This window comes from Diabrotica virgifera, chromosome 7 (assembly GCF_917563875.1).
Source record: "Diabrotica virgifera virgifera chromosome 7, PGI_DIABVI_V3a".
In the NCBI taxonomy this organism is placed as follows: domain Eukaryota; kingdom Metazoa; phylum Arthropoda; class Insecta; order Coleoptera; family Chrysomelidae; genus Diabrotica; species Diabrotica virgifera.
The window spans coordinates 118876445-118900405 of record NC_065449.1 but is presented as its reverse complement, the minus strand read 5'-3'; the positions used below and the strand labels follow the sequence as shown (position 1 = coordinate 118900405).

The 23961-nt window shown below is 32.6% G+C and overlaps 2 protein-coding genes across 3 annotated transcripts in view; one reads left to right on the top strand and one right to left on the bottom strand.

Moving 5' to 3' along the window:
• The window catches only part of LOC126888032 (chitooligosaccharidolytic beta-N-acetylglucosaminidase), a 359195-nt gene that overhangs the window by 181911 nt on the left and 153323 nt on the right, over window positions 1-23961 (top strand). The gene's annotated exons all lie outside the window — the stretch shown is intronic.
• On the bottom strand, window positions 9999-12254 carry LOC126888584 (piggyBac transposable element-derived protein 4-like). The gene is made up of 3 exons (XM_050656934.1): window positions 11658-12254; window positions 11485-11598; window positions 9999-11425 (listed from the first exon to the last, which is right to left on the bottom strand). Exons 1-3 carry the CDS (start codon window positions 11926-11928, stop codon window positions 9999-10001), a joined length of 1812 nt encoding a protein of 603 aa, XP_050512891.1. The 5' UTR covers window positions 11929-12254.

Below are 23961 nucleotides of genomic sequence, written 5' to 3'. Positions count from 1 at the left end.
CTCCTCACAGTGTTTCAATTGTTCTCTGCTCGTTTTCTTTTTTTACTCTCATTTCTTCTTCTTTCCCCTAGTTCATCTTCTTTTGAGGAAATCCTTGTTTCATTTTCCTTTGTCACTATCCTTTTTGCTTCTTCTTCTGGGCTCAACTCTTCCTTTGAGGAACCACAGGTCTCATTTTCTTTTGTAACTGTCAATTTTTCCTTTTCTTCGGGGCTCGACCCTTCTTTTGAGGAATTCCAGGTTTCATTTTCTTTTGTCCTATTTTTCCGCCTTCTTTGCTTTTTGCTTTGTCCTTGTTTCGTTGCCAAATTCATCTCCACTGTTTGTTCTTTATCTGATTCGTCCATGTTCTGTTTTTCATGTTCCTTGTCATTTTTGAGATCAATTGCTATGTATTTTTCTGTCAAATCATCGACTCCTACAATCATACAGATTTGGCATTATCACACATTGTAGTGCATAAAATCTCTTACCCACTCGTATCTTTATTCGTGTGCCTTCATTTATTGTTGCCAATGTCCATTTATTTGCACCCACTAAGTTCACCCTAGGTATTTTGTAAATTAAATTTGTTAAATTGATTTCTTCTATTAATTTTCTGTTGACCAGTATTATTTCCGAGCCAGTATCTACCAAAATTTTAATTGGTTTCTCGTTGATAAAACCATTCACAAATTTTAAATTTATTCCATTTCTGTTTTCATTGTTTCCTGCCAGTTTTATAAATTCCTTCGGGTGACAAAAAATTCCGGTTTGGGTTTTTGTTTCGAGTGAGCGCCTTCGTGAAAAAGACGCCGGTTCTTTTTCGTTGTTTATATTTTCGTCGTAATGTCTCTCTTCGTCATATTCTTCTGTCTGGGTATTATTTACCTCTCTTCTATTTTCTCTTGGTTTGTCGGATCTGTTTCGGTTTTCTAGATATCCCTGTTCATTTTGTCCACCATTATTTCTGTTTTCTTGATTTGTGCGTGTGGTGTTTCTATTCTGGTTTTCTCGATTTCTGTCCTCATTCCATTGCCTATTTCTTTGTTCATAATTTATTCTTCCGTTGTCTCTATTTCCGTTTTCCCTCCTGGGATTAAAATCTCGTCTTGTATAGTCCCTCCTATTGTTTTGTCTTCTATCCCTGTAATCCTGTGTTTCTCGGGGCCTGTAATCTTCTTGCGATCTTCTTGATTTTCTTTCTCTTAGACGTGATTCTCTTATTTGTAGGAATGGGCACAAACTATCTATGTCTTTGTAATTTTGCAACGTTATATGATCTTCTAGCGTTTCGTCGAAATGTCTTACAATCAGTTCGACTAATTGTTCTGACGAATAATTATATTGTAAATGTTTTGCATTATTGTATATTTGTAATGCGTATGTTTTTTCTGAGATACCCATCCGATCATTATATTTCCCATTTTGTAATTCTTTGTTGATTTCCATTTGTTGGACTTTTCCCCAGAAAAAGTTTAAAAATTTTTGTTCAAACTGTTGCCAACTGTCAAATTCTTCCTCCTTGCTGTCAAACCTTAGACCTCCCTCATATTTAACATGGTTTCTGATCGTTTCCTTGGCTGTTTCAAAATTTCCGATGTGTTGTACTTTCTTTTTCGGGCTATTTATAAAGGGCACTGGGTGTAATCTTCTTACATCTCCCCCAAAACTTATTTTTACGTCATCTGTACTATGTATAACCATTTTTCTTCTTTCTCCGACATTCTGCTGAGTCTTGTTTTCGGTGACTTGTTTTTCTATTTCTTTGATTCTATTTTCCACTTCTTTTCTGTCTTCTTAAATAGCGTTTTCCAGCTTGTTTTCCAAACTTTCTAGTTCCTTTTTCTGGCAATGTGTTAACTCCTTCATTTTATTTTGAATTTTCGTTTCTTGTTCTTTCACGTGATCTTTAATTCTCCTTTCTTGTTCTTTTATTTATCTCGTATTTCATTGTTGCCAAACATCCTTTTATTTCCTTTTCATATTTTCCGATGCGTTCCTCCATTCTCTGGTTGTTTTCTTCTATTGCTTGTTTTGTTTCCTCCTGATTTTCTTGCATTTTTTGTTGTTTCTTTCATGGCTCGTTTTGCTTCTTCCTGATTTTCTTGCATTACTCGTTTTGTTTCACGTTGATTTTCATCCATTGTCCTTTTTGATTCTTCCTGATTTCTATCCATTGTTCTTTTTGCTTCATCCAGTTTTTGTGATTGTATTTGCATCAGTTGTAATAATTTTTCTAAATCTGACAATTCCTTTTTTCCTGTTTCCATGATTGTTGTGTCTAAAATGTCTTCTTGATCTGAATGTTCTCCTTGTTCCAAATTTTCTTCTTTTTCTAAATGTTCTCCTTGTTTTTTGTTTTCTTTGCTTTTGCTTCTTGTCTCTGGCATTTATTTTCAAGGAATACTATCCCCGCCAAATAGGAAACTTTAAAATACCCTATTTGTTGCAGACACGAACAAATTTTCCCTTACCCAATGTAATAATTGCCAAAAATTTCAAAAATTCATCAAATGCAAATACCGAATAAATAAAATAAATTATTAGAAATTGTACCTAAAGGAAATTTATAAGTCTTGCTTCAAATATATCAATTTTGACCACTCAATAAATAGATTTTCAATCACCTGCTTTTCCTCTGTCTTCCCTTTCAAAGTTGCAACCAGAAATACTCTCTAATGCTCTATCAGTTAGGACGCCATTTTGTTATGCTCTATTTCATCTCTTTATTTAGATTGATTAGCATATTCTTAATTTAATTAATTAATCAATTACTTTAATCACTGCCTATGTAAAACAAAAACTAAATTCAAATTAAATATTCCAATAAATTTTATTCTCAGGGCTAATTCTGTATTTGATACAATACCTATGATTTGTGGCTTCTAGTATTTCTAGTTGCTTACTTCTTCCAGGATGGAACAGGGAAATTAAAAACATTCAATATCATATAAATGTAATATATTATTCATTTACCAAGTAAACCGTGTACATATGATTTAAAAATACTAAATTTGACTTTGTTGCAACAATTTCTTACTTAATAAATCTAACTTTAATTCTGATATCTCTTTGTTTTAACAAAAAAATATTATTTAAATAAATTATTTTTTTCTCATACTAAATTTAATAAATTTTACTTTTATTAATTTGAATTGAATTCTTAAATTTGAAATGACTAACTGCGTTATAGTAATGTTCAATAAACAAATAAGCAAATATGGTTCTGATATGAACAAATTCTCTCCCTTCCGAAAAATGATTTGACTAACCTTTTTGTTTCTTCACTTCCTCTTTTTCCGGATTGCGTGGTCCTCGATGCTCCCAACGTACTCTCTGGATCGTGCGAAAAGGTCCCTCTCGTCCAAACTACTTTCAAAACAACAGACAGGACTTGCTCGAATTCTCTTACTCAATTTCCTCCTTGTTCGATATCTTGTGCAAGTAGATATCAATCAGCTACTCGTTCTAGACAAAACAAAGGAATCTCCCTCGGACCAGGAAAACTAACTTTTCAACCGGTCGACAATTCGGTTTCAACTTGATTCTGCTCGCAAAGGCCGATCACAACACTATAGACTGATCTCTCACTTTTGGAAACTCGACTGCTCTCCTCAAATATCCATTATGAAGTGACCCTCTCTTCTCTCGCAAATGCAGACACCAACTTGCTTATCCCTTCTACCGATCTTTTCTACCCAATCAAAAACAAGCCTCTCTCAAAACCTTTCCTACCCATTTCTTAAGAACCAAATACTTTTCTATATAACTTTCCAATTTGTCAAATTTTAAGGAATATCATAATTAGTTTTTTCATACATACTACTTTTACTTCTAAAACTAAAACAAAGTGTGTACCATCATTAAACCTTCCCGGAAACATTTTAAAAACATTATTGTTCTCGCCAAACGATATGTCCACTTTCTATTCCCGAATTGTTTGTTAGTGTACCAATTCACTTCGTCGAATCATTATCACTAATGTTTTCACTTTCCCGACACATTGTTTTATAGCTAAATTAGATTGGGATGAGAATCTATGATCTAATGGTCTTTGATATAAATTTAATTTTCTTTTTAAATGATGAACTATAATTTTTGAATTTCTTTAAAAAAACAATTCTACAACAATATATGTTGAATAATGTTAGAATATCCGTAGTCGATTCTACAATCTCGCAAAGCTCTTAGAATGGCTACCATTTTGATAGTATCAAAGGCTTTTTTGTAATCAACAAATACTAGAACTAGCAGCCGGTTGTAAGGCCGCTAAGCAAGGCTATCCAAAAATAAATCAAAAACAATCATTATTATTAAGAAGTTAATAATTTTACTTAAATTTTTAAAATATTTTCATATAAAAACTGCCTTAAAAATTTTTTAAACAGAGACAGGTTTCCCATTCCCTAAGGCAAAAAATATTCAGCTAATACCTTGTCATATTTTGACGCTTATTTGTGTGAGTCGACACGAAGGAAACTAACGTTGTAACGGTACGAAAATCATTAACATTTTCGCTTCACCCTGTATCCTAAATCCGTTTCAGAGATTTTACTGTGTATTCATTTTTTAACCCGGATCTATCCACTGCTTCATGTCTCCCTCAGTCTTTTTCATGCATTTCTGTTTTGTGCTGTTTGCCTCCAGTTTTTGTCGATCAGTTTTGTCATCAGACCATCTGGTTGGCGGACGAAATCTAGTTAGGTATGCTTCTTGTCATGGTCTCCAGTGTATTATTCGTTGTGTCCATCTGTTATCCGACATTCTAGCTATGTGTCCAGCCCAGTTCCACTTTAGGGTCATAATTCTTCTATGGCATCCGTCACTCCTGTTCTCCGTCTTAACTCCCTGTTCGTAATTCGATCCCGACGAGAATCGTACTCTGTATTGCGTAAAGTTATTTAGTTTTTTTTCGTTTCTCACGACATCGAATGTTGTGCTGTTTATCTAACTTATGTTCTCAGGGATTTGGCGTAGGTAAGCACCTCGAGTTGTTTACTATACTGAGAAAAGCGGTTTTAATTCCAAGAGCTAATTGCTTCTGGAGACTGGAATATGTTACTTTGAAGCTGGTTTGTTTATGTTGTGCATTCCTTTGCCGAGATAAAGGCTCTGAGTTTGTTTATGTAATAAATTTGTTGGTATCGAGTGGGCCAACTATGCGAAAAGCTGAATCAGCAGATAGCGTGAGAAGGTCTTTAGCTAAAATATAGTCATCAGATCAGGATTTTGTTTGGTTTAATCCTATTTGCGAGAGAAAAAGTCGCTGCCTTTTCAAGGCGTGGTTAAAATTTGCTTAAATCTTTTCTATTCGTGTTGGGATTAAGAGTGGAAATTTGCTAATTTTTTGATTAGTAAAACCTGACATGGTTAAGTAGGGTAGAAAGATAGGGAGATGGAATGAATTTTGGGTTGTGATAGAGTTCTAAGGAGATTAGTGAGATTCTGATCTAGTTCTGAGGAGTCTAGAGTAGAAAGCTGGTGTTCTTTCCGTCAACTGACGGAGATAATTGTTTAACAATAGTTTGATGGAGATAGTTAAATATATTTAGTACAGTTCAATTTTAGTTCCAGAGCCCAAGTAGGCTCAAGTTGCCGCTGTATCTACGGTCGTATAGAGTGTAAATTCTCGGCCGCATTTTGTGTTTCTCGTAATGGATAAACTGATCCAAATTTGGTTTCCTTTTGTCGAAAAATTTTTCGTTTTCTTTCAAATAAGTTTAATCAATAATAATAATTATAATAATGGTATCTAAATGTTGAATACAATAAACGAATAATGAAATTTCATCTCTAATATAATTAATAGCTGTACTTTATCTGTCAAAATGAGTGTCGTTATGTGCCGTGACAACAAATGTGCCGTGACATCAAGGAAAATGTTTAACACCTTAACTGCCGCATGGAGTATGGAACACACACGGATAAAGAAAACAACAGGGTACTTGCGCTATTTTTAATTGTTGAACTCTTACGTTTTCTCGCAAATTAATAAAATGATTAAGGACTTTTTTCTTGATAACAGCTTTGCTAAATTTTTATTTGATTTCAATAAAGTAAGAATTATGTTGAATTATTAGATTTTCTTTACCAATCTCTATCCTTCTTATAAAGTAACCATGCACGAGAGTAGCTACGGTAAGTACAAATATTTCAAGTAGCCGGCATTCTTAGCTTTATATTTTTTTTGACAATTAAGCATATAATATACCTTCTTTTATAATTATGGCGCCCTCGAACATTTGAGTTTCTATAATATTTAAAATCTATTAGAATGTACCCCCTAGGTCTCGGAAGACTTAGAGCTACCGAGGTACTTCGAAAAGTTACGTAGCACCAAGTATATTCTTATGTTTTGTTTAGTTTGTCGTGTTACAAATTATTTTTTGCCCTTGTTATCCATAGACGTGCTACATTTAAATAGCGCCCATTCGTAGTGGTGTTACAACGTCTAAAGGCGGAAAACTAAAGTAAGGGGCCATGTTCCATAGGTTTATACCAATAATTTCCCACCTTGTAACGTTACAAACGTCACATCTTTGCTATTTTATTTTTAAATAATTATTTTATTCTATTTTCTTTAATATTTCATTAATAATTATCTTCTATTGGTTTTACCTGTTTTCTTCGTTAAAAACTCGTTGGCGCCCTCTTTTATTTTCCTCTTTAATTATCCTCTATTTATTACATCTCTTTTCATTTAAATCATCAACTGAACATACTGAACGTACCCCGTATATCTTTACTCTCTAGATATTTGTCTTTTAATACGGAACATGCCTGCCACCTCCTAAGTAACACTTCGTCTCTCAATTCTCAAAATGGTGGTGGAAAATTAATTTTGGTATAAAAGCCAATCACAGGGTTGATAATAGCTATCTATTTCCAGACTTTGATATTCTCTTGGGGTGAGTAGTTTACAACATTACTGTACAAAATTTTCTAAGCCTGTATTCATTTAATACACATAATGATTTTTTTTAACTCACCTCCAAATGTTCAACCATGTGTTTGGTTTCTATATTTCATTTCATCTATTGACATGCTTTTAGTAATCAGATGGTTTAACTATTAGTAATTGATTCCATTTAATTTACCCCTTGCCATCTGCTACTTTTTGAGTACTTTTTGGCAAGGGTAGTTTTCTTCTTGATGTTAAAACTTATACACGTTTTGTATTCTAGTTTTTGGGAATAAATCACTTTTCTCCCTTCGGGAGCTACCTGCCTTCATCACCGGGGATGCTACTCATCAGGCAAGACAACAAGATGCATCAAACAGACAGCAGCACCCGACATCTCTAGTTGCAGTGACCTAGGGCCACAACATCTGCCCAGGTCTACAAGTCTACAGCTGTACCATCCGACATCAAGAAGATCTACCATCAAATACCACAAGCCATGCATAAGTATAATCTACAAATTGTTAGTTTTTGGCAAGAATTTGAATATATTTGTTAATGCATTTAATAAGTCACATTTTTATTATATCTTCATGAACAATAAACATGATTGGTTAAAATATGGTTTTTTTTACTTTCATTCAAAATTTTCAGAATTCATATTATGTCGATTAGGACAAGACGAACACACACCCTGAGAGACTGAGCTAAGCTAGGGTAAACGATAGCTATGCTTTTTATCATGAGGATCTTTCAGTGCGTCACAGTTTTTCGATTTCTTTCTAACGCATTAAATTTTATGTGACAGAAAAAAAACGCACGTCGGTGGTTACATTTCGTCGGTGACATTTATAACATTTATTCTAGTTGTCAATAGATGGCGCTATAAACGAAAACAATTATTTACTAATTATATAATATATCTACGAATATAAACTGTAAAATTTATAAGACTATACAAATAAAAGAAAATACGATTTTATAAATGCAATAAACACAATTGATTTGTGTTTATGCCAAATTGCAAATAAAATGTGACAACTGTGAGATTTAACTAAAATGTCATGTTAGAATAAATGTCATAAATGTGTATTATCACGGACTTACCTTTTTTTCTATCATTTGTGACGCACTGAAAAATGCTCATGGAAAGAAGCATATCTTAGTTGATTGGAGTATTATTTTCGGATGGAATTTCGATCAACTGGGCTAGGATATTGTCGTTTTTGTTTCAACCTTTACTAGTTTCATCTCTTTTTAGTGCACAATGCATTGTGTTGTCCATATTTTTCAGGATATTAGCTTGCTCATCACTGTATTGGTCTGAGAGCTGTTAGACATTTTTGAGTAGGTATTTTAGGCAATCTGAAAATTTTTCAGGTAACTCTTACATGATAGCCTAATACAAAAATACCGATCTGGTTGGAGGGTAGCGGTTATTTTCCCCAAAAATCCCCCTCAAATTTAAAAAAGGGTAAAATTGTTATTACAAAAAATATCACTGACGTGATTTTAAAGTAAATTTAAATATTCAAATATAAAGAAAATAAACAGGCCAGACAATTTGCGAGAGATTTTAACTCTACAAGATGCTTGCATAGGCGGCCCAGGATTATTTTCAGGGGGTTCATCTGAACTTCAGAAGATTGCATCTGAATATGTACATACTATTAACCAGTATAAAATATATAACTATATATGCAGAGCTATGTACTTTTTCTCCGGCCAGGGGTATACAATTGTTATTTTGACAGGGTATTTTTTAAGATTAAAAATAAATTTTTTAAAAAGACAGGTTTTTTGTTGGTGAAATTTTCTAACTGCCAAGTGATCAAACGAATTACGCGTGCATGTGAATGAAAAGCGCTATAGGTTAGCAGCAGTATGAGGAAGAGTGTATGCCGATAGCTGTTTGCGTCTTCTATCGCAGTGAGTCCGTTCACTCAATCAAAATCACGTAACCTGACGATACCCATGTTGCTATGCCTCAAAATGTAGAGTAATTATTATGTATTTTACATTTCTCAGATATCAATTACGTGTCGTGTCCATGACTTTTTACATTTTTCGATAACACCACATCTCAAAAGTGGCAAGTATTTTTTCAGATCCGCCCGTGACTGTCCGGGCTTGGACTCGATATAAAAGGACAGAGAATACGTAGCAGCTCAATTAATTAATTAATAATTAATGTTTAAATAATTCTAAACACATATTACAACTATTTACAGATCATATAGAAGAGGAATCTGAGTCTCGATGGGAGTCTGACGAAGAGGAAGAGTCGCTATACGCCTTTTCTCATACTGCTGCTTACCAATAGTGCTTTTTATTCACATGCATGCGTAATTATTTTGATCACCAGGCAGTTAGAAAATTTTACAAAAAACCTGTCTTTTTAGAATATTTATTCTTAATACCCCGTCAAAATAACAATTGCACCCCTATGGCCGGAAAGAAAGTACATAGCTATGCATGTATAGTTGTATATTTTATACTGGTTAATAGTATATAAATTTTACAAATTTAGACGCAATCTTCTAAAATTCGAATGCACCCCCTGAAATAATCCTGGGACACTCATGCAAGCATCTTGCAGAGTTAAAATATCTCGCAAATCGCCTGGCCTGCTTACTTTTTTATATTTGAATATTTAAAATTACTTTAACACGTTAAGCCCCGGACCATCATGACATAATTTTTCTGTCAGACCGGAACATTTTTTTAATAATTTTGAAATAAGAATGTGTATAACTATTTATTTCTATTCTAAAATAAAAACAAAATACATTTTTTAAGTAAAAAAACAGCATGTACCAACAGGGTACACACGGTCTATTTATAATTATTTTTGTAATTTGTTTTAATGTGGACCATGTGTGCCATATTGGCTCACACCAGGAAGATAATCAAATACCTTCTCCCTAAGATATTTTAAGTTTAAAAATACAAAAACAATTTATTTTTTCAAAGAACATGTATGAATATTCACAAAACACTTAACACACATATATGCGGTATTAACGGCACATGCCGGACAAAAAGTGTATACCCTTTTGGCATTCTTCATCGCTGATGCTCTTCCTTCACGGTTCGAAAAGTTCTTGTAACATGCTCAACACCTTCCCCTTTTCTCTTTCTCGTCCAACGTATGCAGAGTTGTTAAAGAGTTTTCAGAAGTTGTTAAAGAGTTTTCAGAAGTTGTTTGAGGCATTAAAAGACTTTGAACAATCTGTTCACGGAACTCAGTAATTGAGAGATGTTTGCCAGTAACAGATTTGTAGAGAACTAAAGAGTTCACAAGTGCGGTATTTGTTAGTAATTCCACAGCCAATTTACGATACCACTTCATACTTCGTCGAACAGGGGAATTATATGCAGCCTTTTGATCCGACACATCGATAAAAGATTTTGCAGAATTATAGTCAACAATGGTCGATGGTTTGGGAACAGGTCCACGTTTTGTTTGAACATCTATCATCAAAGGAATATCATTGGTCGTTAAAAACAAAACGTCCCGTTTATCTTTCCATTTTCCGATAACAACTTTTGTATTACTCTGTAGATACTTCATGTCACCTCTTTTTAATTTTGCATTGACTACCGCTTTGGGATTATGTTTCCTATTGGAACGTAATGTTCCGACTAAATGGGTTTTCCTATTATTTAAATCATGAGCCAAGTCAACACTCGTATAAAAATTATCAGTATATAAACTTCTGCCTGTATCTAGAAGCGGTTGCATAAGTTCCATCACCACTCTGGATGCTAACGACTTTTCAGATGGTTGCATCTCTTTTCCACCGTACACTTTAACGGCGTACGTATATCCATCTGCGACGCAAAGTTTAAACAATTTGACTCCATATTTGTGTCTTTTTCCAGGAATGTATTGCAAAAAACTAAGTCTACCACGAAATGGCACCATAGTTTCGTCAATACATAACGATTCTCTAGGAGTACACATTTTCTGAAACTTTTCATTTAGTATTTGTACAAGAGGAGAAATTTTGTAGAGTCTGTTTCCAGGTGGGCAGCTCTCGTTATCTGAAATGTGAAAGAAGTGTAATAATATTTCAAATCGACTTCTACTTATTTCACACATTTTAGAAACTTCATTTTTGTAAAGTAAATTGTTACTCCAATAATTTCTGAGTTTCGGTTTTCTGTCTAACCCCATCCAAATAATGAGAGCCAAAAATCGAAGCAATTCTTTTCTGTCAATTGGTCTCCAGTTACTCATAAGCGAATGTTTCGTTATTGACTCATTTACAATACCAGCGATTATGGTTTGTTCGGCGTATTTATTAGTTTCAGTAACCAACAAATCTTGCACTTGACGGTCGATAAACAGTAGGTAGAAATCTATTGGTTTGTGGTCTGTAAGTTTTGCGAGTTCTTCCTGATTTATTCCTGAAGTAAATGATAGTTCGAACTTATTGAGATCATCTGGATTTGGCACATCGCTCCATGTTATTTTATTTCTTGATACAACATCGTCAATAACAGCTTCCAGGCTAACGTTTGCAGATTCAGCTTTTTCTACAAAGCAAAAAAAAAGTAAACTACAAACAGAATTTGTGCATTACTAAATAACTTACCTATCCTTCTTGTATCAGCCTCCTTTTGGATACAACTAGGACCTGCAGTTATTTTATTTCTTGATACATCGTCAATAACAGCTTCCAGGCTAACGTTTGCAGATTCAGCTTTTTCTACAAAGCAAAAAAAAAGTAAAGTACAAACCGAATTTGTGCATTCTTAAATAATTTACCTATCCTTCTTGTATCAGCCTCCTTTTGGTTAGAACTAGAACCTGCAGTAAATTCTTTGCAATTTTGTGTTTGTTTGCAAATTTTAGCTTTTTTTCTACGAGACTCATATTCACTACTGTATGAGTCTGAAGAACCATCAGTAACATTTTCATTGTACACTGGATCGGCATCAGAATCATAAAACGTACTTTCAGACATACTACTATCACTAAAGTCACTCTCCTCAGCAAGTCTGCGAAGTTCGTCTTCCGATAGTCCTTTACGGAACATTATCTTATTTTTTAGTTCCACTTTTTAACAAAAAACTGAAGAGAAAATAGTGTTAGCCTCGTTAGACGTTCGAACCGATACTGACTGAAGCATGTTAGAAATTATAACCTAACCTGTTTGTGAACACGTGGTTTAACGGACCAACCTCTGATTTTGTTTACCACAGACCGTTTACACACATTTATACATAAGAAAGCACGGCAAATGCGATCCTCGACGAGCCACGGCATTAGGAACACGACACTTCGCTGTGGCCTGATAGGTACACACGGTCCCAGATAAAACTAGAGTGTGTGCCAGTGTGGTACACATGGGGCTTAACGTGTTAAAGTCACGTCGATGATATTTTTTTTAATAACAATATTTACCCTTTCTTTAACTTTATAACGATCAGATGGACACGAGGTCATGAAGGCTGAACCAGAAGGATCAGGACGATATTATCCTTGGATGGAATAAGGAATGACCGAAGATGGAAAGGTCCAATCGTTTACATTGACGAAACAAAGGCCACGTTGCTCAGTCGGAAGAGATGTGGGCATGGTTCTTTGTGTTGGGCTTCTGTTACAATGAAAGGTGTTAAATGAATAAACAATGGTATGCGAATAGAGCTAATGAAACGAAGATAGACAAAAGGTAAATAGATAACATTAACTGATGGTTTGACACTTGGACTCTAAGAAAACGAAAATACTTAATACTCAAACGAAAATATAGGGCGCCAGGTATTTTGACCAAAAAATACTCAAAGGAACAATAATTAACGAAACATAACACAACAATAACAAATTAGCAAGAATGCTACGACAAAACAACATTGTTCTTAGTCTTGAGCTGTAAATAATAAATAAAAAACGACATCGTACACTTTAACAAAACATTTATTAAAATACTCAATGAAATCTCTTAATGCTCACATAATATATGCAAATAAAACGTAAAAACGTCAACCACAAAAACAAAAATTACACAATAATTATTTAAAAATGGTTAACAAATTGCATATACGTTGGTGTATTCACCAACACCGCAAAACTAACAAAATACGAGATGTACCTATAATGTAAGTGAACGAATATAACTCTTATTAACTCAAAAAAAATAAACTGAAGTTACTCAAAAAAATAAAAAATCCATACTCTAAATAAAAACTAGAAATTTTACCGTTCACTTACAACAAAAAAAAGAAAGAGCTCTTTGTTTATATTTATACCTATCTAACAATACTTAATAACACTCTAATAATACTCAGAAAAATATCTACATAATGTAAATGTTTATAGTTTAAATGATCACCTATTTAAAAATAAAAAGATAATCATCAACTTCATACTAAAAGTATGACCTACTTTTCAGAATGTCACTATCACAAACTGGGCGAAAACTTTAGGTCATTGAACTTATTTCACGAAAGAACACACAATTGTCCTTGCCCTGGACATAACAAAGGCGTCTCTACTAATTTCTTCAATAAGTAAAAGATGAGTGACTTACTTAAAACATCTGTTAGAGGGTAGGATGGCCCTTTGTAAGCCGGCAGGCTCTCAAGGTGTGGAAGATGGCCATGAAGAAATTCAACTTTACGACACACTCGAAAGAATAATAGTATTTAACAGTGTTCATAAAATAGCAGCTGGACAACATAATGCATAGGTGGAAGGTGGAAGGTGAAAGGTGGACCCTTTAAAAAAATAGAAAACGCAATTGTACAATTATTGTACATACCAATAAACAATCATTAATACTCTTACCTGCCTAATCGGCGGGGCCCACAATACACGAACAAACTTGATCTCACATAATGACTATATTAACTCAACTCACAAATGATGCAGAATTTTGAGAATTTGTGGTTTTTATGAACCTTTGGCGTCCTTTGTTTGTGGTGGGGTTTTAACCAATCAAAATTATGGGAAACTGTGAGAGATATTCAAGAACAGATTTCCTTACCACTCGTAAAAGGGCTTAGCGAACCTAATACTTAAGATGACTTATGGGATGCAAGGCCCATATCATTCACCAGAAAGCTATTAAAGTCTAACGGTCGACTCTATCGATAGCACATATGTGTTTCTAAGAAAAACAACGCCGATAGGGACTCTAAGATCTAATCAGTTAAGATAAAAGCGTGAAATGAGGGGGGCTAGACCAAAATCTACACTGGGAAAACTTAAACGTTATACAGCTTCCCCCACGATTTAAACCGTGGTGTAATACCACTGTTTACAATCGGAGTCTGCAGTAAGCACCATAAACAAAAGACTGACCATCAAGCAGTAGCCTGGAATAGTTGGTAGTCATCTAGATTTACTAAAATTGGTGGTGGTCCTCGAATTGCTTGAACACAAGTGACCAAATCAAAAAAAGCTAATAAGCAACTAAACTCAAACACCAAACTAAAAGGGTTATCTCTAAGATAAACTAAACGCAAATAAAACACAAAAACTAGGAACTATATATACAAGGACTACTCTAATTCTAAACGACTAAGGCAGCAAACACCTACAGTGTTGCTCTAATCCTTATCATAAAACTAAACATTCAACTCGAAAGTCGACTCAAAGTATGGTTCGTTGACTCGCAAGTACAACGACCAATGGCAAATATCTACACAAATGGCTCTAGCCAAACTAAAAAGGTGGAACATACCAATGTTGAAGTTTTGGACGCGAAAATAAGGGTTGCTCCAGCTCAACAAAGGCGAGTGGCCAACTAGGTAGGTAGGCAAACTTCGTTATGGTTGTCCCCTCAACCGGTAACTAGGTAATCGTCAAGCAATGCTAAGATTTTGACTGCAAGATCAAAGCAAAAAAGTGTCGAAATTGTATGACAGGGAAAGAAAACAAGTTGGCCAAAAGTTCCGTAAAAGTCTTCTGGGGTTAACCACGGCGGAAAATTTTCAATCGAGAAACTCCCAGAAAAACAAGGAATGCAATCAGGACAAGATATGTCTGAATACATTGTAAGATATTATTATAAATAACTTTAATAATATCTACTCAACTAAAATAAAATCAACTCCATTGGAATTAACTCAAAACCAAACGCAAAATTAGCACAAGCAAACTCAATACAAAAATATTTGTCATAGTGCTTCCACTAACAACAAACAAACTCGAGTTCTAACAAACTCGACTAAACGCATAGGTGCCTTGGAGTCTCTCATCCAGGACTTTATGAGCTACACTCAAAAATTGCCACGGAGTCTTGCATCCGGGACTTCATGAGCTAAACTCAAAAATTGCCACGGAGTCTTGCATCCGGGACTTCAATAATAACAGACGCACTAGTTATAGCTAGTGGTTTGTTTATTTGATTTCACTTTGCCGGTCTAGGACAAAGCATTTCGCAATCAAACATTCTCAAAGTAGGTATAATGTTCATAGAACACTAACTCAAAAAAAATATTTACTGCTATCCCGATAACATGAACCGGAAGAGCCTAAACAAATTCAAACAGCAAACAGAATACAAAAGCAAATAAACACGAGTAACATATAAAATTACCAAAGCACAATTACTATCTCACGTAACGAATAAATTCGAACTCAAACAAAAGGAATAGAGAAGTTAGTAAAACATGCCAAGGAGTTCTCAACAAAGAAATATAGAAAGAAATGAACAAAGGAAAGTTCAGATAATTGTCGAAATCTACCTTTAATTAGGACCGGAAGTAATTACGCATACTAGACGCCTTATTATTATAATATATATGATAATATTATTATAAAGGTACTTAAATCGTTAGGTTAAATCACAGGTAGCTCACAGGTAGAGAGTGTCACAATTTAATAGGGACTTAGGTCCTAAATAGATACGACATTTTATCGAAATACTATTTTATGAAAGCCGCAAGAATAAAATTGATTCTGTAAATACATCTGGGCCTAGTACGTGCCTGTATTTAACAAAAAAATTTCACCCTTTATTAGCCGACACAAAATTGCCAAGACATTATCCTAATTCACCCAAACTATCGACAGAACTAACAATAATTACTCGAATTCTTTTACTCGAAACAAAAAATATTTGCATTATCTGCTAACTAAACATCGAAAATTTATATTCACGAGTCAAACTACTTGTGAAATATAAACAAGCAATAAGATGCTACTTTTTACATCTCATTAATACCTAAAATAGGGTCATAGCCCTTTAAAAATATCTACTATCAAAATAAGTGTATCTACAAGCTTTTGCGGTTGCAACATATGCTAAATAAAAGCTAATAAAAACATTACGCCTCTTTATCTGAAATTAGGGTCAAAAGACACACTTAAATACCTCTAGCCCTGACAGATGTTATTGGGGGTGGGACAAGAATTTTGAAATGTCAACCACCTTATCGTAGGCTAGTCGAAAAATATTAAGATTACGTAACGGTAAACGAAGACTCTACACTGAAAAAAGGAATATTTTCTGGACTGGAAGTAGTTTTGTACCGAATAGATTTTAGAATGCTGATATTGGAGTGGTAAAACATAATTTCTCAAACATATTTCACAACAGCATGCGCCGAGGTCTTTCACTCGCGACTAATAGCTAATTGTCAAAAACAATTTCTGGAATGGACAGCTTAACTTCTTTCATTTAAGACTTAAATCACAAACCTAAAACAATAGCATGACGGAAAGCTGCAGGACTCTTTCATTCTCCAGACTAACACCACGCCATGACTAAAAACTCTCTAAAACCACTCAAAACATTCTGGTACTGAAAAACATACGATATCAACTAAATAGGATATCATCAAAAATACATAACCACATAAAAATCCAAAAATATACTGCACAGAAATCATTACAACAATACTATTCTACAAGGTCAGAAAAGATTGGTCATAAAACCGGACAGAACAATATCGTTGAACGACGAAGAAGCATGTACTTTAAAATTTTAGAAGACGACGCAATCATAATAGTGATAATTGCTACTTCTGAAAACAGTTACAAAGCATTTCATAACTCAAAAACGGTACCTAAATGCAATAAAATAAACGCAACACAGTACAAAAAAATATACCGCAACACAATACATATACAAAAAATATAAAAAGTAAAATGCACAATAAAACGATATAAAGCAAACTACAATAAATCACAAAAGTTGCAAAGTACGGCACAAAATAAACGTAAAAATCAAAAAGTTAAACAATTACAACTTCTTTGTGATTTGCTACAAAAAATACACAGCTCAAGATCTAGATACCTTTACCTTAATTAGATACATAGCAAAAGACGTATCCCTTTGACATAAGGAAAAGTAATAAAAATGCTCAAATTTACTCAAGTAAAATATATCTAAAGAAAAAAGATCGATACTATACTATATACTTCACAGAATGGTACTCTAGAATGCGAAAATGCAGGAATGAAAGTGTAAGGTACTACACTGACATTTAAATACTAAAAACGGAAATAAACAAACTAAAATGTGTCAAAGTATTATTATCTATTAGCGAAAAATAACTCAAAAATATATTGTCAATAAAAATAGCTGCAAATTAGCCAAACTTGAACAAAAAAAGAAAATCAGGTCTAATAGGAACATGATAAAAAAGAAAATCATGCTTCACGCATAGACATGAAAATTTGTATAGCCCGCGAAAAGGCAATTGACAAAGCTCTACGAAATTATGTATAAAGCAACCATAGGTAACAGAAGAAGTCCCACGTAATTTGTATAAGGCTCCACGAGAGGGCGCCATTTTGTATAACGATCAGATGGACACGAGGTCATGAAGGCTGAACCAGAAGGATCAGGACGATATTATCCTTGGATGGAATAAGGAATGACCGAAGATGGAAAGGTCCAATCGTTTACATTGACGAAACAAAGGCCACGTTGCTCAGTCGGAAGAGATGTGGGCATGGTTCTTTGTGTTGGGCTTCTGTTACAATGAAAGGTGTTAAATGAATAAACAATGGTATGCGAATAGAGCTAATGAAACGAAGATAGACAAAAGGTAAATAGATAACATTAACTGATGGTTTGACACTTGGACTCTAAGAAAACGAAAATACTTAATACTCAAACGAAAATATAGGGCGCCAGGTATTTTGACCAAAAAATACTCAAAGGAACAATAATTAACGAAACATAACACAACAATAACAAATTAGCAAGAATGCTACGACAAAACAACATTGTTCTTAGTCTTGAGCTGTAAATAATAAATAAAAAACGACATCGTACACTTTAACAAAACATTTATTAAAATACTCAATGAAATCTCTTAATGCTCACATAATATATGCAAATAAAACGTAAAAACGTCAACCACAAAAACAAAAATTACACAATAATTATTTAAAAATGGTTAACAAATTGCATATACGTTGGTGTATTCACCAACACCGCAAAACTAACAAAATACGAGATGTACCTATAATGTAAGTGAACGAATATAACTCTTATTAACTCAAAAAAAATAAACTGAAGTTACTCAAAAAAATAAAAAATCCATACTCTAAATAAAAACTAGAAATTTTACCGTTCACTTACAACAAAAAAAAGAAAGAGCTCTTTGTTTATATTTATACCTATCTAACAATACTTAATAACACTCTAATAATACTCAGAAAAATATCTACATAATGTAAATGTTTATAGTTTAAATGATCACCTATTTAAAAATAAAAAGATAATCATCAACTTCATACTAAAAGTATGACCTACTTTTCAGAATGTCACTATCACAAACTGGGCGAAAACTTTAGGTCATTGAACTTATTTCACGAAAGAACACACAATTGTCCTTGCCCTGGACATAACAAAGGCGTCTCTACTAATTTCTTCAATAAGTAAAAGATGAGTGACTTACTTAAAACATCTGTTAGAGGGTAGGATGGCCCTTTGTAAGCCGGCAGGCTCTCAAGGTGTGGAAGATGGCCATGAAGAAATTCAACTTTACGACACACTCGAAAGAATAATAGTATTTAACAGTGTTCATAAAATAGCAGCTGGACAACATAATGCATAGGTGGAAGGTGGAAGGTGAAAGGTGGACCCTTTAAAAAAATAGAAAACGCAATTGTACAATTATTGTACATACCAATAAACAATCATTAATACTCTTACCTGCCTAATCGGCGGGGCCCACAATACACGAACAAACTTGATCTCACATAATGACTATATTAACTCAACTCACAAATGATGCAGAATTTTGAGAATTTGTGGTTTTTATGAACCTTTGGCGTCCTTTGTTTGTGGTGGGGTTTTAACCAATCAAAATTATGGGAAACTGTGAGAGATATTCAAGAACAGATTTCCTTACCACTCGTAAAAGGGCTTAGCGAACCTAATACTTAAGATGACTTATGGGATGCAAGGCCCATATCATTCACCAGAAAGCTATTAAAGTCTAACGGTCGACTCTATCGATAGCACATATGTGTTTCTAAGAAAAACAACGCCGATAGGGACTCTAAGATCTAATCAGTTAAGATAAAAGCGTGAAATGAGGGGGGCTAGACCAAAATCTACACTGGGAAAACTTAAACGTTATAACTTTGGGGGGATTTTTGGGGAAAATAACCGCTACCCTCTAGCCCTGCCAGACCGGCATGTGTGTATTAAGCTATCATGGAAGAGTTACCTGAAAAATTTTCCGATTGCCTCAAATACCTACTCAAAAATATCGCGGCTGTCCCAAGTAGAAACACTGTAAGCGCCAATTCGAAAAATGTTCACCAGAGTAGAAAACGTAAAAGACTCAACTTTTAAAATTTCTGTTTTGTTTGAAATAAAAGTGAACACACATTAATTTGGCAAAAAATACATTTGGTTTTTTAGTAAATATTTTTATTTCTGCATTTTATTTCCTGACTGGGTTTTGAACAGGTCCATGTCACCAGCCCCCCCTTTTTCGATTTGAACACATAGAGAGTTTTTATTTGGGAAACCTGAAAATATAGCATAAAATATCCCACTATTTAAAGACATTAAGTACTACAAATGATACATTATTCAAGTTCCTTTAACAAATATATAACAAATTGCAACAATTTAATGGTCAATGTCTGGGTCATGTAATTGCTGCCAGCCAGGGTTATGGAAAAGCTTGTCCACTAGTGTCTCAGAGACTGACCAAGTACGCTAAAACGATCTTCCGTTTTCAGGCATCAAAGAAATAACTTTCTCTATTATTTCTGTATACATATACAAATTATATTAAATTCTCTATACAAATAAATATATTCTGCATAAATAGATATATAATATACATTCTGTATAAACAAATTATATTATACATTTTTTAATAAAAAATTTCCTTTTATTGTTATAACTTTGTTATATATACTAGTTAGATTAAGGTTTAGTTTTACAGCTTTTAGTTTTTTTATTAAGTTGGGCTATTATAAAGTTATTTTACTCAAAATGCAGCCGAGTTACAAGTGAAAAATCGACTAAATTCTGTAATTTTGCAATGTTTTTGCACTAATTTTGCAGCATCTGCGGTTCAAATTATTGGTCTAGGTTTACCAAACATCATTTTGTAAATATTTTTTAAAGCACAAAATACATTTTGTAAAGATGATTTATACTTGTTAGTTTACGAATTATATTAATAGGGGAGTGCATATAGATTTTCACTTCGGAAAAAATCAAACAAGATAGAACTTTTTGTAATTTCATTAAAAAATGTTTAATAAACAACATATCAAAAAGTTCTACTCGAGAAGTGGGTGCTTCATTTTTTATTAAACAAATGAACTACGAAATTAGATGTTTTCTTAAATAACTCCGAAAATATAAATTTTAGAAAAAAACTGACTTTATCATTGAATAACTCAGAAAATTTTACAAAAAAAACTTATATAAGGAATTTTCTAAAATTAAATCTCTATCTTCTATAATTTTTTATTTATAACGCTAAAACCCTTCTCACAAACATTGGTGCACTGTAAACTAACGTACGGCGAAGTGCACGGTTGAGTTATTTTAATGTAATTCTTTAACTAATTGATCAAATAAAATTTTACAAATTGAACATGAAAGAAGAATAATTAAGCTATCTTGGGGTTATAATAGAGAGAAATAAAATGTATGGGCATAAGTACGATGTGGGCGGAAAGTGAGCCTTACATGAATTTTGTTTAAAAATGATTTAAAAATGTGTAACTAATACAATATTCCTTATAAAACTCTCAATGTTGCACAACTTACCTTCCAAGCACCTTACTAAATGATGTTTTATTCAAAAAAAATCTCAAAAACTTAATTCAAATGATATGACGTCTCAAAAATTGTAATTTTTGAAATCTTCGTAGTTTTAGCGAATTACCACCACTTTAAGACGGTATTACTCAAGTTCGAACAGATCTATTACAGTTTTATAAGTGCTCTTTTAAAGATTAGGATGCAATCTTTAAAATGCACCAAATTATTTTACTTTAGAAATGAAATAAACTATTTCTTTTTAAGTAAATTAAGAAAGATAACAAAAATGTAATACACAAATGTGTATACAAAGTGATCAAAACTTTTTTCTGTAAAACTTACCTAAAATACATTTAATAATAAGCTTCAACAATAATAAATGTTCAGCAAAAAAATTATTTTTTTTTAGCTCTTATACAGTATGTCTGCGTAACATGGAACCTATTGATAACTTTTTTATTATCAGTTTTACGAAAAAAAGTTCTTTATAAAATACTCTACATCGTATATAATCTAAGATGCTGTCATCAAATATCAAATTTAATTAAAGTTATACGAGGTATGTCAAAAAATATGAATTTCACTCAAGAGTAAAGTACCTTTACATTTCACAATATCGAAAATTATTATTAAGAAAAGTTGTTTGGAATTAAAAAAATCGTTTTAGTGTTCAATTACATCCTTCTAATTAAAATATTGTGAATAATAATGGCACTTACTTTTAAGAAAAATGAATGTTTTTTACATACCTCGTATAAAATTGAAAAAGTTTGATATCTGATGATTGTAACTTAGATTTTAGACCAGGGAGAGCATTTTATGAAGAATAACTTTTTTTCGTAAAAGTGATAATAAAATAGTTATCATAATTGTAATAAAATGATGATTATGATGATTATCCGTAATTTGAGAAAAAATTGAATTTTTTTTTTCGATTAGAATGATGTAATTGTATATTTAGACATAGTTTCTAATTTTAAAGAACTTTTCATAACATAATTTTTTGATATTCTGGAATATAAAGGTACTTTACTCTTTAACGAAATTCAGATTTTTGACATAACTCGTATAAAATTGATAAAATTTGATATCTGATGGTTAAGTTTTAGATTTTTGATTATCCAGAGTATTTTATTAGGAATAACTTTTTTCTCGTAAAATTGATAATAAAAAAGTTTTCCATGTGGTTCCTAGCTACGCAGACACACTGTATAAGAGCTTCTGTATAAGAATTTTCAAATTGCAATGCCATATTCGGATTCAGCATAATCTAAAACAAAATAGAAACATATTTGATCAAAGTAAAATAATGAATTTATCGATATTTTTAAAATTATTTATACAAAACAATTGTTATTGTTTAAACAATTAATAAACAATTAGCGGCCAAATCTGCGAGTAGAACTTTTTACTTTAACATGTATATAAAGTAACAAAAAAAGTTTTAGAAAAATATAAGCATGTTTGAATTTTTCCGAAACAATGCATGTTTTCCTTCTAATTGCACTCCCCTATAATTTAAACAATTAAATTTGTTATCATAAATTCTCCTCACTTCGGGCGCAAATGCAAGTTTGAAATTCGATTCGAATTGAACAGGTCAAAATATACAGTATGGTGTAAATGAAAGAAATAAATTCGTTATTTCGTCAACTTGCGACGTTAAGGGAAATTCCGAAACTGGTCGATTTTTATTTTTAAATTATGATTTTTTGACATATCTATCATACTAGTGACGTCATCCATCTGGGCGTGATGACTTAATCGATGGTTTTTTTTTAACTAAGAGTAGGGGTCGTGTGCTAGCTCATTTGTAAGGTTATTCCATTCTCTATTCAGTAGTATAAACATTTACATACTTATTTATACAGGGTGTCCAAAAAAAATTTAAAGTCAATTATTTGACAAAAAAAGAAGAATGTATGTAATTTATTTGATTCAAAATACATTTTACTGCTGTCAGAAATTGGACAAAAAAGTTTATAGTCCAAGGAAATAAGATTTTGCTCGTGACACATCCCCCTCCAGGCCGAAACCAAAGTTTTTGAGTAGTATGGACTTCTATATTAATAACCTTTATGTTTCCTGCAGCCGATTTTGATGATATACATAGTTATAAACAAATGAAAATCAAAAAACGGTAAATTTTCGCTTTTTTCGTCTATAACCAAAAAGTTAAGCATTTTAAACAAATTTGAGACTAAGAAACTCATAAATCGTCTAAAAAATTTCAATATGGCGTTCGCTGAATATGTCTATCCTTATTGGTTGCTTAGAAAATTGCAAAATAAATCATTAATTTTTAGTTTATATAAATATTCATAACTTATGTAAAAAATAACTTAGAACCTTCTTATTACACGAATTGCTGAGATTTCCGGTGCTTAAATTATATTTTAAATTTGAAAGCAATTGGTCAAATAGTTTAAAAGTTATTTAATTTGATTTTCCCAAATTCATTTTTTTTTGCAAAACTATAAGTCAGAAAATTATGAAGTTACAATAAGACATCTGACAGTTTATGGAAGAAGAACATTTATCCTATTGACTTAATTAAAAAATGACAAAAAATAATTTTAAACAGTGTAAAATTATTTTGCAAAAACACGTCGATTTTTTGTTTACATATAAACAATTAGGATAACTTTTTAACCGTTACCCAAAGAAAAATTATTTTTTCATATTTGGAAAGACTGAATTTTTATGCACATTTAGAAAGAAAAACAATTGTCCTAGGACAATTAGGGACGAAGTTAGCCTCCCCTTTTTTTAATTCACATGTTCTTGCAAAATAATTTTGCAGTATTTAGAATTATTTTTTGTCACTTTTTTTTAATTAAATTAATAGTATAAATTACTAGTACGTTA